This window comes from Psittacula echo (assembly GCF_963264785.1).
Source record: "Psittacula echo genome assembly, chromosome: 17".
Classification (NCBI taxonomy): Eukaryota; Metazoa; Chordata; class Aves; order Psittaciformes; family Psittacidae; genus Psittacula; species Psittacula echo.
In genome coordinates this window covers 2547333-2563892 of record NC_137753.1, presented here as the reverse complement: position 1 = coordinate 2563892, position 16560 = coordinate 2547333, and the positions used below count along the sequence as shown (strand labels likewise).

Below are 16560 nucleotides of genomic sequence, written 5' to 3'. Positions count from 1 at the left end.
GTAATTAAGCTCTTCTAGGTCATGTTGCCCCTGCCTGCCTATTCCCATCAAATCTGTTCTCCTTGCTCATCATCTCTGGTGCAGAACTGCTCCTGGGCTCTGGCAGAATTCAGGGTCACTCTGAATGACCATAGCACTTGCACAGTACTGATCATGCCCTTTGATTTTGGGTTACTGTTTTCCAGGGATCCAGGAATAGAATGCAAAGTCCTGTGAGCAGACTATTTGAATCCTAATTGTTTTTCAAGGTTTCTGATTCATGGCTTATCAAGGGCACTTATGGAGGGGCCAGGGTGTTGTAATATAGTGTGCTTGGAGGGAGACAAAGGCAAGGATGCATGCTGGATTGTGGGTTGATACCTTCTACTCGCTATCTATATCTGAAAGATAACATCTGTACTTCTAAAATGTACAGACTTGTAAGTGAATTGGTGTGCATGCTGACTCTCAAACCTTCATTAAGTACCAGGGAGGAAAACAACAGCAGAGCTCAATTCATTCTGCTCCTGTATAGCTGATGTCTCTCTAGCCAAAGGCATGTCAGGTTAGATTAGACTTAAACCTTTTGATCTGCTTTCAGAGCACAGAAAGGGCAAGTTCCATGCTGGAAACTGACAGGAGTGTGGTGTTGACCATTCTGAAAGCCTGAAGGGGAATCTGAAAGTTGGTAGGATGACCTACCAAGGAGATTCAGCGGGTTTTATGCTCTAGCTTGCTTTATGCCAGAGTTTGAAGTAGCTACTTTTCATTTTGAAAAGTTGAAGGAAGTTGTGTTCCTAACTCAGCTGGTTTATTTGTCTGAATTCCAATGAACAGCCTATCACAGAACCACAGTACTGTGTTGTCTCCAACCACATGTCTACCAGCAGGACATTAGTGTTAATTCCTCTTGATTTTTTTTCACTCCTACAGTGATGTTAGTCTTCTGATCATGAATGACTTGTAGGGAAACTTGCTGCCTTTCAGGACAGACAAGGCAATTGTGTAAATAGATCGGAGGATTTTAAACTTTTAACTGATTTATCCGAGATTTTCACGGTAAATAGGATTTGAAAGCTGGTGTGAGGGATGTGGACCTGAGCTTTACTTAGGGATCAATACCACCAGCTCTGGTCTGGCCTCAGAGATGTATTAGAGCATTGTCTAAGAGCACAATTTAACACAGTGTTAGTGAGGTTTTGTTTGCTTTGCTTATGCCACAGGGATATTCCATGAAGGGTATGGGAAAGTTAAAATACCATTTTTTTTTCCATGTAAAGTGAAAAAGACCTTAATTCAGTCTTAACAAATAATCGTTTGGGTTTTTTTTTTAAACCATCACCTGGTGGTTTTGTGTGTTTTGGGCCAGGGTGTGTGTGTGTTTCTACTGTAATGCAATGTCAATTTAACTTTGAAATCTCTGTTGAGGAAAAAGTGGATTCTCATCAGTCCCAGCTACTGAGCTTTTCAGGGCTTGAGGCAGCAATCTGCAAGCTGTCAGGTCCAATTAAAGCAAATGGCTGGAGCTGTTTTTCTCCCTCCTGGAGAGAGCACAGTTCATCAAGAGCCAGAAGGAAATATCATCGGGATCATGAGCAATTATCTTGTGGGATGTAATGAGAAAGATCCACCACATGCCCAGTGTGAACTTTCACTTATAATTACTCTTAATTCTCCAGTGGGCACATGAGTGCTGATCTCACCAATTTAAAGCCTGGAGCTTTTGTATTCGGTAGAAGGTGGTAGAAGGAACTTGTTCTTTTGTAGGGCTTGACTGATGTTGACTTGTAAATCTGAATTTTCAGCATCCCTGACCTGGCAGAAATTGTCCTACCTTTCTGTGTGTTGTGGGTTAACTCTGGTGGACAGCTAAGCACCACACAGCTGCTTGCTCACTTCCACCCCATGGCATAGGGAGGAGAACTGGAAGGGTCAAATTGAGCACTGTTCAGCAGTAGCTTAAACATGAGTGTGTTATCAACAGTCAACACTGCTTTGGTCACAGATCCAAACCAGAGCACCATACAAGATACAGTGAAGAAAGTTAACACTGTCCCAGTCAAACCCAGCACACTGTAGTATACCAGAACCTCTGTTGTTGGAAGCCTGTGACAGCTGTTTATTTTTGGCTTACTGGTGGTGTTTCCCAAAGGTTGTGTTTGCTTTTGTATGGTTTAAAGCAAATATTGACCTACTCTGCAATCCAGTTTATTTCATGGGTTTAGTCCATTAGTTAGCATGGAGCTGATTCATTAAAAATACTGTGCTATGTCTTTGCTCCTGAATAGATCATGTGCCTGATACTGTCACTTTCTATTTAACTTATTTTGTTACTCATTGCTGACAAGAATCCCTTTTTGGTCTATAGAACTTGGTGACAAAACCAGTTTGGATTGAGCTTATGCAGATGAGTGCTTGGTTTTTGGAACAGGTTTGCTGTTCTGTGTCTGTTGTCATCACAGGTGGGTTGAAGTTTGAGTCAAGTGAGAATTGAAGGTTCAAGGCCAGCTCAGCTCTGGTTAGATAGCTTTAGAAGGCTACAAGCTTTTTGTATGCCTTCATACCCAACTGGAGGAAGTTCTGTGATTAGTATTTTTCATGAGACTTCAGCCATATTGAAGATGTGGGGTTTTCTGGATCCAATCTGTGATCAAAATAAAGGAGAGGTGTCTTCTAGCTGAGATTTCAGTTGTGGTGCTCCTGGATCTAGAGGTAGGCAGTACTTTCTGTGTGTGTTTAGCCTCAGAAGTAGAGAGGACTTCACAGTGTTCAGGTATAACCACAAAGAACACTCAGCCCCCGTGTCTGTACTTAAACTCAAGACATTCAAATCTTGTAACAAGGAAGATAGAAGATAAACCTGCAGAGTTTTTTAAATACCATCTCAACCTTTGGAAGCATTATGGGATGCTGACCTTCTTGGGCTATGGAGCCATTTTTTTCCTAGCACATCCTCCTTGCAGTCCAGATGATTACTTGCACATTATGAATCCAAAAACGTGAGGTGTGTAGCTTCTCTATAACTTCTTCCATCTTTAGGATCTATTCTGAGATTGTCTGCCATTTTTTTAGGGAACCTTGACCCCCTTGCTGGGGTCAAGCTTCTCAGAAGGGTTTGCACAGATCTAATGGTATTGAATATTAATACATTTGCCGAAGCTTCTTAGGCCTTCATCCTTTAACAAGGTGAAAGAATAAATACTAAACCAGCATGATAGCCACTGAGAGTCTGCAACTTGAAAGGGAAGGCAGCCTTCACTTCTCACCATAACAACTCAGTGCTAGAATACAGTCGGTGTGAACTGAATGTAAAATTCAGTTCAGGCAAAACAGATCAATGGGCTGGCATTTGTAAAGGACAAGTGTTGATTGTAGAGGTAAAACGCACTCAGTGGCACCTAGTGCCTGGCTAGTTATTTTTAGCACTTGCTCACTCTCTGTCCCAGTATTTCAGGATGTGTGCCTGCTCTTAACACAGCAAAGCTGAGATGACAAGATATTAATCCCCGAGCAAAGGCATATTAATCACCTGCTTTATTCTGTTTATATAATACAGTTAAATATATTCTGAGAGCAGGTGAGGTTTGGGGCATGGGAATGATTTAACCTCATGCAGGCTTTTTCTTGATTGATTGGTTTTAACAGTGGCAGCTGCCCCATTTCTGTTTTTCTTGCTGCTGAGAGTAATTTGTCAGCAGAATGGCTTCATTTATCTGCTATCAATATTTAAGCCCCAGAAACATCATCTGCTCTTTCCTCCTCTGTGCCAATGATGCCATCTCGTAAAATTTAGACTAAGCAGAAATCCTGACAGCACAAGACAAAGTGAAGCAAAGGATCATTGAGACCTTGTGGCTTCGCAGTGGAATGTTAAACTATTCAGCCAGTGATGCAAATCCTTTGGTGGGCTGAGAGGAGCAGAGATTTCATGGGTTTAGTCTAATTTGTAGTGGTTAAGTTTGTCACACAGAGTAGCTGAGATAGTGTCAGTCCTGTACCTTAGAGGATCTAACCTAGTGCTGGGAATGAGGAGTTTGTATCTTCTGTGCTATAATTCAGCACTGTGGCTTTGCAATGGGGCTGGGCTCTCAAGCCGTCTTTGTTTTAGCTATGAAAGATCGAGCTTGGAAACTACCTTCTCCAAAACGGAGAGTGGGACCTTACCAGACTTTCAGTCCCAGTGACTGACCTGAGTTGTGCTGCTCTTTTTATGAGCAAGGACTGTGGAATGAAATCTGGAGAACAATGAACAACTAGATGGGCCTGACTGCGTGTTTTTCCACATCAAGAAGTGGGGCTTTTACTAGTGCTGTGTTATGAGGTAATATGAAAGCTCAGTGTGAATTAATAATTTACCGAAACAACTACTCTGAGAGCAAAACACTCCTTTATCATGTGTTAATTTTTTCTCATTTAGTAGGGTTTTATGTAGGTAATAGAAGGCACTATTACCAGGGAGCTTCTTAAGAGGCCTGCTAAGAAGGCAAGGGTTTTGAGTGGTGGGGGAGCTAGTTGAAAGTAAGAGACTGACTGAGTTGAGGAGTAGATAAACTTGGTTCAGAAGAAATGGGAGCGAATTAGAATATGAACTTCCATTGGAGGACTTTTGGGCTATGTAGAAAGGCAAAGGAGAGAGATTTGCAAGTGGTAGAGCTGGGCATTGAACTGATGCGAACTGGAGTTGGTAAAATGCCATGGCACAGGCAAAAGTCTCCAGATGGGGCCTCTACCAGGAGCTGGAGGTTGAGTACATCAAGTTCAGGTGTGATGGCAGCCAGGGCTTCCTCTGGGATTGCAGTTCCAGAAGGCAGCAATAAAAGCTGATGATGGCTCCTGGCCTCACCTGGGAGCCAGCAGGGTACAAAAGCTACGAAGTGGTCTTTGTGTAGTGGTAAGTCAAAAAGGATTATTTACTGTGTGCTTTGCTGGTTTTTTTGGTCTGTTTTCACTTAATAGTGACTGTATTTGTGGGAATTGGGTGTCTCATTGTGGGAAATTACATTGCCTCCTGTTAGTGAGAATGCTTGTGTGTCTGCTGCTGTGCTGTCCTGGGAGCTTACTGTTTGCTGAGAAAAAAGAATGGTGTAGGGTAAGTCTGGGTATGTACCAGGGCTGCATCCACAGGGTTGAATTGTATCAGTTTTAGGGGTTTGTAGCCTCTGAGCTTTGTATTCCTTGGAAAACCACCTAAAAGGATGAAAGAAAGAAGTAATCCCTGGCTGTTTTCAAGGCCAGGTTTGATGGGGCTTGAAGCAGCCTGCTCTAGTGGAAGGTTGGCAACTCCATGGCAGGGGGTTGGAACTGGAGGAGCTTTAAGGTCCCTTCCAACCCAAACCGTGCTGTGATTCTGTAAGTAGACAATGTGAGCTCTTTGGTAGTTGTTGGATGTTGCAGATCTCATTTTCAGAGATGGAAAAAAAGCATTGCTTTTTTAAAAAAAGAAAAGAAAGAAACAAAATCACCTGCATCTTTCTCTGTTTACTGAACTGTTCAAATAACGTGATAACTAAATGACATGCACTGATTTTGTCACTGCTTGCACCACTGGTTGGTTCTGTTTACTGTGTATCCAGTGCAGCAGCAACCTTTGCCTCTTGCCAGACAGATGCCAGGTTGTCTCTAGAGCACCTTTTACCAGCAGCAGTTTGAATGTTGGCAAAAAATGGCAGTAATTATTGCAATTAATGTGTGAACTGAAGGCACTGAAGTATTTTCCCTTTGTTCCAGTTAAATATTACTGGGATTTCCTAAGAATGGACTCCTAGGTTACGCTTGGGCTGTTCTTTCCTTTGTCATAGTCGATGGGGTCAAAATGTTAGGTCAGGATTCAGAAATATGCTTGTGTCATAATGCTTTATTTGTTCCTAGTTACTTTAAAATCCCATGGGAAACTGGCATTTTCTCTGTGAATTGTTTTTGGCAACTATACCTATCCTTTCCCAGAATAATTGTGACCCAGAAAACATTGAAGGAGGAGTGTTTGCTTCAATGAGTGAAACATTTCCACTTAGGAAGTAAATAATGCTAATCTCTGGCAAGGTTCAGCCTGCATGAGCATTGTAATTCATCTTGTAAGGATTTTGAATGGTTCTTTGCTCTTGTTACGCATCGCCCCTGCATATTAGATGTAAGTGCAGGCTGCGTTTGGTGCCTTCTTGTGTGGAAAATATACTTTTGTATTGTTGGATATTTGCATTTGCTTTCTCTGCGGTGGCTTTGTCTTGACTGGTTGATAGCAGCCTTTTAAAAAAGCAGTTCTGCCTCTTAGTTAAAGCAATAAATTGCCCATTTTATTAATCTCTGATCTGAAGGAAGAGGGGATTGTACAACTCATTAGGCTCTGCAATGCCTTCTAAGAAGGATAGTCTTTCTTTTTGCTTTCATAAAGACGGTAAACACTGGTGCACCTTAAACTTGGCAATTTCACATCCACCTCCACAAAGGAAGCCTAAATTAAAGTGTTGCCTGAGGCATTTTTAGTGATGATGAGAATGAAGCTGACATGAAATTCACAAGGACATTTGGGTTTGATGTTGCTCTCGTATGGCTGGTGTTTGGATGTCGCGGTGATGAGTAGCAGGAATAGAGAGATGCTAAAGCTGGACAGAAATCAGGCTTGCTCTGCATGCTGGAAACTTGATTTTGCATCCAAGTACTCCTCCATACATTTAAAAGAGAATGTTTGGCTGGAGAAAGATCTTATTTTTAGGCCTCAGTGGGTTCAGTTGCTTTATTGGTAGGTGGTGGTGCTAAAAACACATCACATGGCACAGAGCTGCTGCTATTGCTGCGTCTGTGTACACATCCTATTAGCTTGTCACCTAAACCAGGTTGGTCAGCCTGGTTTGAACCTGCTCTGGGGCAGGGCAGTTGGGGAAGTTTGCTGTACCGTGGGAATCTGCACTGTTTGAGCCTTGGCATTCTGTTGAGTCTTTTCTTTCAAATGTGCAGAAAATTCTTCATGTTATGGGTGCCCAAAAATAAAGGGGTGCTGCAGTAGATTTTTCCAGAAGTCAAACCAGCATCTTGGTCCTACATACTGAAAGCCACAGAAAAAAAAAAGAGGTAAGCCAGGCTTTGAATCTCTGATTTAATTCAAAGTTGTGGACATGCTGCATCCACATGGTACTCACTTCATTTATCACTTGTCATGGCAACAGCTGTAAAGGCTATTCCAAGCTTTTAATGATCCCAGCACAAAATCTGCAATGCTTATTGCAGGTAAGCAATTCCACTTCCCTGTTCCTGCCGTTGATAAATAGCAGCAAAAATTGACATTTCTCTGACACTGGCACTTTAAAACTGCTGTTACTTTTGGAGAACCAACATTTTTTTCATATGCATCTTTAAAACTTCTTGTATCCCAAAATCAAACCTAGAACTAACTTTCTGGGCAAGTGAAATTCAACACTGCAGTATCATGTGGTGCGATGCATATAAAATGTCTTCTTGAAAAATAGACTGATAATTGACTTTTCATTGTTAAAATCATGCTGCTGGTGTTTTTCTAGTCATTTCTTTCATCTCTATTTACTGTGCTCCTTTGTTTCTGTTGCCATTGTGTCTTTAGCAGCTGTTGCACACAGTCACAGAACTGGTTTGGGTTGGAAGGGACCTTAAAGCTCATCCAGTTTCGACTCTCTGGTATGGGCAGGGACACCTTCCACTAGAGCAGCTTGCTCCAAGCCCCATCCAACCTAGCCTTGAACACTGCCGGGGATGGGGCAGCCACAGCTTCTCTGGGCACATGTTCCTGAATTTGAAACCAAGGGCTGGTACTGGAGTTCTGTAAAGATTTCTTGCCCAGTTCTCTTTCTTCATGCCTGTGCTCTGGAATAAGATGTTTCTGTGCCTTGGAAGTCTGGCTAATTTGTGTATCTGCAAAAGCTGTGAGGATTCCTGTTTTGATAAAGTACAGATTTATCTGCTCAGCAGGTCAGGCCTCTTCTGTAGGCAGGTCATTGTGGGGAAAATGTGATGTGTTGAGTGGCATCACTTAGTTGTATGTTACCTTATCAGGTGTGCTGACCATGCTGCTGGTGATACTGACTATGTTGCGGATGTTACTGCCTGTCTCCAGGACCGTCTACGTGAAAGAACTGTAGGGCTCTCTGTGCAGATCGATGGACACGGACCCCTATGCCAGCATGCAGGTTGGGATGCGGGTAGTTCGTGGAGTGGACTGGAAGTGGGGCAACCAGGACAACGGAGAAGGGAATGTTGGAACTGTGGTTGAGATTGGTCGGACAGGCAGTCCAACCACTCCAGACAAGACTGTGGTTGTGCAGTGGGATCAAGGCAACAGAACCAACTATCGGACTGGATTCCAAGGGGCTTACGACCTTCTTCTGTATGATAACGCTCAAATAGGTAAGTACAGCACAGACAAGAAACACAAAACTAGTGCTGTAAACCCATCTCCTCTAGCATATGCCTGCCTCACATGCTAGCTGGAATGTTAAGCCTTTGACAGCTGCCTTTGGGTTGATGCTGAGCAGCAGTGTACATTCAGCCAATTCATGCAATGAAATTCCTGTTTGCCTCTATGCAAAGGCTTTTCTTTCCTCTTTCTTTTATATCTGTGAGCCTAACAGTTTTGCTGACTGTCATTCTGTTGAATTCTGGCATGGCTTTTAGGATCAGAGTCCATTAAGCTGGGAAATGGATAATTCATATTACACATCACTTGATATTATGTTGCTGCATCATCTTCAATGCTCAGTGCTTGATTTTATTTCCTTAAAACATGCTGATGTAGTTTTTAAGAGCCTGGTCAGCCTGTTTTCTCTGGATCTTCTATTCCTTTGCTTTTGTTCTCCTAGGTGTCCGTCACCCTAACATAATCTGTGACTGTTGCAAGAAGCATGGGATACGGGGAATGCGGTGGAAATGCAAAATGTGTTTTGACTATGACTTGTGCACACAGTGTTACATGAACAACAAGCATGATCTGTCCCACTCCTTCGAGCGCTACGAGACAGCGCACTCACAACCGTAAGTGATGCTGCAGGGGAAGTCCAGTTAATCCTGTTGGGATCTATAGGTCACTATTCTATCATACTGGTCTCCAAAATGGGGTGTGTATGCCCCAGAGGTTGGTGATGTGCCAAGACATGGAGGTCTATTCTCCTGTCCTGAGGAAGAACTGAAAAGCAGTCTCAAACAGTAGTTTAATTTCCATCTACTAAGGTAGGCATGAAGATGAATCTTGTAATCCTCTTGCCTTTAGGAAAAGTAATAGGAAATCAGCTCTTGTCACTGTCTCTTATATTTTACTTCCCTCCTCCCACTCCCCTTGAGAACATCACTGTGCATTCCATCCATCTGCAGAATGAAAAGTGTAATTACTTTGCTAAAGACAGTGGTGCTGGATTTGCAGCTGGTTTTCCTCCCATATGCTCACACTGAAGTTGATTACAACAGTTTTGCCAGTGTGGTTGCACCAGAATTCTTGATGCTAGCAAAGGGATAGATGTTGCTATCCAGAGAATGCCCCCTCTGAGCATTGAGCCTTGTGTTTATCCACCGGACTAAGATGTTTCTTGAGCTTGTGTTAATATGACAGGTAAGCCAGATCCTATTGTGAAATGAGCTTTGTGATTTCATATATAGATATAAAAATAATACATATATATATAAAAATGTTCTGATTTTAAAAAGAAGTGAAACAAGAGGCATGGAAGGAGATCACCTTTGAGCAATGCCACAGAGAGGATTTCTTTGGAATAACGGAGGTCTGAGCTGTAAAGATACATTGCCTTAGGCAATGCAGCATCTTTTTTTGAGAACAAGAATTGCATACTTATGACTCACTAGGACTATTACTTAAATCACCCATCTCAATTTTCTTGCTTAATAAAACATAAGAGAAAAACTTTGGCAGTTCCCCAAGGACCAAAAAAAAGCTGTGTGTTTTAAAAGACATGGTAACTGCTGCGTGGATTTGGGTTTGCTTGAGATTTTGCAGCTACCTGCTGTTGTTTGAGTGACTGTGACACAGGATGAGTCTCCGGATTCTCTCCTTTCTCTGGCAGGGAGTGAGTATCTTTCACTTCACAATGAGCCTCAAGTGCAGCAGTGTGTTGCTTTCAAGACTGCTCACTAATCCTAGGATTTAAGTGGCCTTAAGCCCAGACAGCCACTGCAGAGGGTTCCCAATCAGTTTTCTAAAGAGGCTCTGAAGACACCTTTACCTGAAGGCTCTTTCAGGTCTTCAGTGACCTGAGTTTGAACCTCTGGTGCAGGAAGTACTGAGTTTTTTATCTTGTGCCATTTTGAAGCATCTTTTCCTGACATCTGCCAATTGCTGATGTGTTTTATTGGTCTTGTTTGGTTTGAAATTAATGGCTGTTTTGGGAGAGGCTCCCATCCTTAGTTTAAAAGGGTGGACTGCTCAATTTCACTGAAGACCTTTCTTGGCAGTTTTGTACCCATTTGCTAAATATACACTTAATAATAGGAAGATAAATCAATGTCTGTAAGCAGATTGCAAAGCAAAACTTACCAGGGTTAGGGCAGGAATAGTCAGGCACACTCAATCAAGTCTGAGGTAATCTTTCTGTCATCCAAAGTCTTAGTAGTATTATATTCAAGTGCAAAAGCAGCATTGACATTTTGCATGCTTCCCCTTCTCGGGGGTGATGCTGTGCTGAATTTCAGTAGGGGGTGTGGTGTATTTTACCAGGCTGTTCTCTAGACTTCCCTCATCAGTAAATCACAACCTTAACACTTGAAAAGGTCCTGTTCTGTTTCTGAAGAACAATGAGGTTTGAGGAGCCAGCAAAGCACACAGGAAACGTTCTGTGTAATCAAGCATAAGAAACACAAGTATTTTCTCAGTACATGTTGCGTTTTATACTGGACTCAAAACAGAGTTGCAGTTTTTTTCAGCCATAATTGTTAAACCAGCTCTGTCTAGCCTAGTTACCAGTAGGATTTCTGAATCAGATACAAGAACAAACGCATGATACCATGTAGGTATGCATGTGCAATGCAGATCCATTCAAGGCAGCTTTAATAATGCAGCGTGCCATCTGTGATGGCTTCTACTATAAGCCTGAACTAATACAGTAGCTGAGTGACAACTGCTGGTGTTTTACTACTAGGCAGTAAAGAGGATGCAGGTTTATGTACTGTAGTAGCCTCTTCAACATGTGTTATTTATGCAATGTCATTTAAGCTGCTAGACTAAGAAATGTTGGTGAGTAACATGCTGAACCAAATCTGTCTTGTGTGATGATGTGCTTGTTTCCTAACTTTCTGGGAAAGAAAAGCACAGTAAGTATTAATGAATTTATCAGTATGAGTTTATGAATTTATTAATGAATGAGTATAATTCTACTTCTTAAAAAAGCCACCATGATTTACTGAATAAGTTACCTAACATGCCTCTTTAAAATCCACATAGGTTGGAGATCCCCACACTAGGCTTCCTTTATTTAGTTTGGGATATTCTGTTTGGTTTGTGGAATTAGAGATTAGATTTCAGTAATGCATTCTATCTTTTCTGGATCGAAACTTAAAACAAGAGAAATCTTCTCTGAGAGCATAGTTGAGAGAACCTTCTGTCTGCAGTAGGGTGTTGAGTCTTCAGTGCACACACACACATGCTTTCGTTCACATTTAGTAGCCTTGGTCTGAAATCTTGCCCATTGTGGCTTTCCAAACCTGAGTCTGACACAGGTTAGCTTTGGAGGTTATAAAAAAAGACAGCAAGCATTTAGTCCAGCTCAGACCTTGCAGTGTAAGCTATAAACATGCAGCTGGTTTTGTGAAGAACTGTTGCCTGGGCGAGGAAGGATAGGATTGACAATGGAAATTCTTGGTAAAGCCAGTTCCTGAAATAGGTTCCTGCAATCCTGATCCCTCACTTACTAGCATCCTTGTCTTAGTCTGGTTCACACTTGAGCAATCAGCATCCGCCTGCCATCTGTCAGAATTTCCTTCCTTTATCCTTTGCTGGAAGTGCTTCAGTAAAAGCTTTGCTAGGGAGGATTAGAGAATCGAATCTCTTGCAGTGTGCAGTGTTGAGGTTGGTTATACCCATAATTTCTGCAGGATACTTGTGTTGGCTTTTCTTGAGGTGTAGCATATGTAGATCTTTATAAATTCCAGGAGTTTGTACCCACCATGAGCTGAGATTCTAGTTACAGCAGTGCCTTTCTGAAGAGATTGACACAGTATTTACAGGCTGCTACCTTGCAGGGTGACCATCCCTTCGACTTTCTAGTCCTGTTTGTTGTGCTTGTTTCTTCAGATAAGAATTTTCTGCAGTGAGGAAGTCTCTGTCTTATAAAATATGTTAGGTGTGTGTGGTATGAAGAGGATCTGCCTTTTGCAGGGCCTCAGATTGTTGCTGCACAACTCTTTTAAACTCCAAATCAGTTGTTTTGGGGTCTCAGTATCTATAAAGCATAGATGATGCTATTTTTCTAGCTGGCTGGAGCACAGATCTCAGTGATGTGAAAGGCTAGGTGAGCACCTAGTGAAATCTGAACGCAGGCAGAATATCCCCAGGGGATGGTTCCCAGCATGCTGAGGAGAGACACAGCTTCGTTCTGTCTAGCACATGGCTCCTAAGTGTTTTCTACACTCTATAGTAATTTAATATCATTGGAATTTGTACGGCAGCAGTGGCTGCAGACTTTGGCTGTCATAATTGAAGTTGTTATTAAAAGCAATACTGTAATGATTAAATTTATCCCTAGGGTATTTTTGCAACATGCTGGTGACTTTGGTTGTTAGCCTGTATTTGGAGCAAAACATGTTGAATTAGATGAAAACCAAAGATTTGTTGGCTGAGGACATTTGGTTCTTGCATCATTCTTTGGTGTTACTGGTCAACAGTGTGTGGTTCAACACAAGATCAATGTTTTTGTGAGGCTGGGGAAAGAAGGCACTTACAGTGGGTTGCCTCCAGCATGTAAGTAGAATGGGAGGTGGAGTTTCTTACACTTCTTTAAGGATCAGCTTTCTGAACTGGGCAACTTTGTTTTCCTGGTTTCTAGCCACAAATTCTGCTCAAAGTGGCAAGTTAATGTGAGAGCTGTTGAGATGGGAGATTGCTGCTGTTATATGATTCATACACAAAGGGGAATGATGCTGGAATATAAGGAATGGTGGTTATTTTGTAGTTTAAATGTCTTGCTGCTTTATTTTACTGTCACTGAAAATCTTTGCATTGAAACCCGTTGTGAGAGTAGGGTTTGGAAGAGAAGTGTATTTTTATCACTTTGTCTCAGGGCTCGACTAAGACATTTTTGATAAACTGCTAGAAAAGCATTCAGCAGAATACAGTGAAAATAGCATGTTGCAGCTGAGTTGCTTCAGATGCAGGACACAAATTCGTGCTGGGTTTTGTAGCAAGTCTATAGGGGATGACACTGTGATGAAATGAATGCTGATCAGTGTTTCTTTTTAGCTGATTTTTTTCCTGGCCCTCTTTCATTATCTTCTTTCAGAACAACTGCCAGCCTTGATGGTGTTTAAACCAGACAAAATCTCAGTCATTCAGAAGATGGTCTCCATCTTGCTCTTGTTGAGCTACAGTCTGGGTAACAAACATTCAGCTATTACAAGAACATGTGTAAATAATCTCTCCCTCTTTAAAAACACATTAGGTTGTAAAGCACAGTTCCCAAGTTAAGGAAGGTAAAAAACTTAGGCGTTTGATGGATAAGTAAACAGTAAGTTCAAGCATAAGCTTTTTATCCTTCTGAGTCTCCACCTTCTCTCTCTAGGTATTAGATGGAAAATAAATACAGCATTCTGAGGTCAGGCTTCCCCCCCCTTCCCTGGGCTGGAGCAGCTGCTGAGCTTGGGTTTGCTCTGTCTGCTCTGGGAGCTGCCAAGAGCCTGTCAGAAGGAGGTGTGTGGTTATAGGTATGGATTGTGGTACCTCTGCAGTCACCTGGCAAAGTGGATTGTACCTGAGTGAGCAACACAAATTGGTCCGTAAGGAATTTGGTGGCTTGGTGTCTCATGAGACAGCTTTCTGCTAGGGAACAGGGACTAGGAGCAGCACGCACAAAACCAGCAGAGGAGCTGCTGTAACATTATGGGAATTGGAAGCTGCTTTAACAGGACATCAGACCCCCTGTTTACTATCATGTAGGTATTTTTTGTCTTTGTTCTTTATCTGGGTTAGTGTGTGTATCTGTGATGCAGACAGAAAGGTCTCTATTATCCTGGAAGCAGTCTAGCCACAACAGTGCTGCTCTAATCTGCTCTGCTTTTCAGCCGGTGAACTGGGCTGTGCAGTCTGCAGGTTAGGTTATGAAATGTGCTGAACTCCTTATCAAATAGGAGACTGCCTAAGCCATTAATGCTTCCATGCTGTGTACATCTTAGTAATGTCCAGATGTGTTGCCTTAAAGTTAACAATGGGATACAAGGGCAGCTGAGTGCCAGTTTTATTCTATGAAGTGATGTCAGACTTCCTGGATAAATGGCTTTCTCCTTATTCCTCTGATTTTCTTTCCTCTCCTCTCAGAGGCTGTGGTTTTTAATTGCCTGAGACAATATTGACTTGGGTGGTGGTGTGTATGTTCAACTTCCTGAGTCAGCAAGATGCAGTTCTGGTGGCTACCAGCATGAGAGAGACACCCCACCAGAGCCCTGCTGCTTGTGTGTAGATTGTGTTGGTCTCCACAAACTGTCACTGTTCCTCATGCCCTCCTGGCAGCCTCCATCCCCAAATACCTGTGTCTCACAGTTGAGAGAGACACAGCTTTTTTAAGTTCTATAGCATGAATCTCACAATTTTGGTAACGTTTGAAGATAAAGCCTGTGTCATCCTTAGCCCAGTGTATTATTCACTAGTTGTCTTTCTGCCATCAGTGGAACAGTGCCTGAATATTCTGACCCTCCTGGGGGACCAGCTTTTAGTATCAAAGACCCTGTGTTTTATGGTTTTCTTTCACTTCTTACATGCTCTTCAGAACTCAAGCCATGCTTTTCTGTGTGTAAGCGTGGTACACTTGGTCCTCACATGACAGACCTCGACTGAAACAGAGCTTTATGAAGTGGGAATAGTAACAATAAATTCATGTGTTTTCTCTTTGTTTTTCCAGAGTCCTGGTGAGCCCTCGACAGAATTTGACTCGCATCACACTAAAAGGGACTTTCCAGGGGGCTAAAGTAGTGCGTGGCCCTGACTGGGAGTGGGGTAACCAGGACGGTAAGCTGCTTTTGAGGTGTCCTATAAAACATACTTGTGACATAAGCTGTATGCATCCCATCTTTTCCTGAAAAGGCTTCCATTCACAGTAGGAGCAGGGTCTGTCTGACTTCCTGTGCAGTACTCCTTTTTTCCTTTGGAGTTCTCTGGAATATTCTTAGTTGCACACTTTTAAGAACAGTTAAGAGAAATGATCTAGAAGGCGTGCTTCCCCTGGAGCTTTAATGAAGAACTGTTTGCTGTGGTTGCTGGAGGATGGTTTCTGCTTTCTGTATGAATTGTAACTTCAGGCTGAAAATACAAGAAAGAAAAAATGCCTTTTCTAGAGCTGCTTTTGGGGTATGACTAAGTTGAACTCGCTGATAACAATTTCTGTGTAGCACTGCAGGATTAAGGACGCTTTACTGTTCATTTCTATTCCAGAGCCTTTTACAGCTTCTTTTTCCCTTTTATAATTACATTGTAAGTCCAGAGGTTTCCAGTGTTGACTCCACCATTTATTGCAGCTCTGAGTTTAGTGCAAGGCATATGGACACTTGCAGGGTATGAGAGCAAAAGAAGCTTATGCTCAGTACAGCTTATCCATCCTTTTGAGATCAGATCAACATTTACATGTCTGAGACTTGTGTTGCTTACGATGATTGTGACCTGAAAGCAGTTAACATGTGCAAGACAAGTGAGGAAGCATAAGGTCAGTCACTCAGCTGGTCTCTAATGAGCACTGCCTTATCTTTCTTTGATGGAGCTGCCCCCATCCACAGCCGTTTGCTCTTTTGAACTTAGCTTCCTGATAGCACTAACACATCAACTCTGTTTCCATTTAAGGAGGCAACATGTAAGATTGGTAATAAATAACCTTACAAACTCTGTGATAGGGTCCTGGTAAATCTATGTATTTGGTAGGGGCAGTAGTAGCTAGTTGAGAAATCTGATCAAATGGTGTTGCTTTTCAGCCACTTCAGCCTTTTCACTGAATACGTGTTTTTCCTTACTACCACTTCTCAAAGCCCAAACACTGTGGAAGTGGAAGCTGGTGCCCTTCTCAAAGAAAAGCGTCTGAACAGGGTGAGGCAGGAGATTCCTTTCTGTTGTTGTTCAGTCTGAATCCCTGCTGCAACAGACAAACACAAATTCTTGTGTCACTTTGGTCATTTAAGTTATTTTGGTGCGAAGTTTCTGTCAGAAACTTGAGGCCACTGATACATACCAGGTTTCTTACAGACTGAAAGAGTGGGGAGAGGACAGCCATCTGCTACAACCTGTCTGCGTTATTATGGTCAAAGGAACACAGTGTTGATGCAAGATGAGTGTTTTCCCATACTTGAACCTTGATACTTCCCAGAGATTGTCCCTTCCCCTGGTCAATAACTGCATATTGGATGTATGCTCCCCATGCCCAGCCG

General features: G+C 42.3%; 1 protein-coding gene across 1 annotated transcript in view; it reads left to right on the top strand.

The window, feature by feature from the left end:
- Positions 1-16560, top strand: part of MIB2 (MIB E3 ubiquitin protein ligase 2) — a 36868-nt gene that overhangs the window by 2509 nt on the left and 17799 nt on the right. Inside the window, exons 3-5 of the mRNA XM_080631373.1 lie at positions 7999-8349; positions 8802-8973; positions 15051-15157. Of these exons, the coding sequence (XP_080487499.1) occupies positions 8103-8349; positions 8802-8973; positions 15051-15157 (526 nt within the window). The 5' untranslated portion in view covers positions 7999-8102. The remainder of the gene's footprint in view (positions 1-7998; positions 8350-8801; positions 8974-15050; positions 15158-16560) is intronic.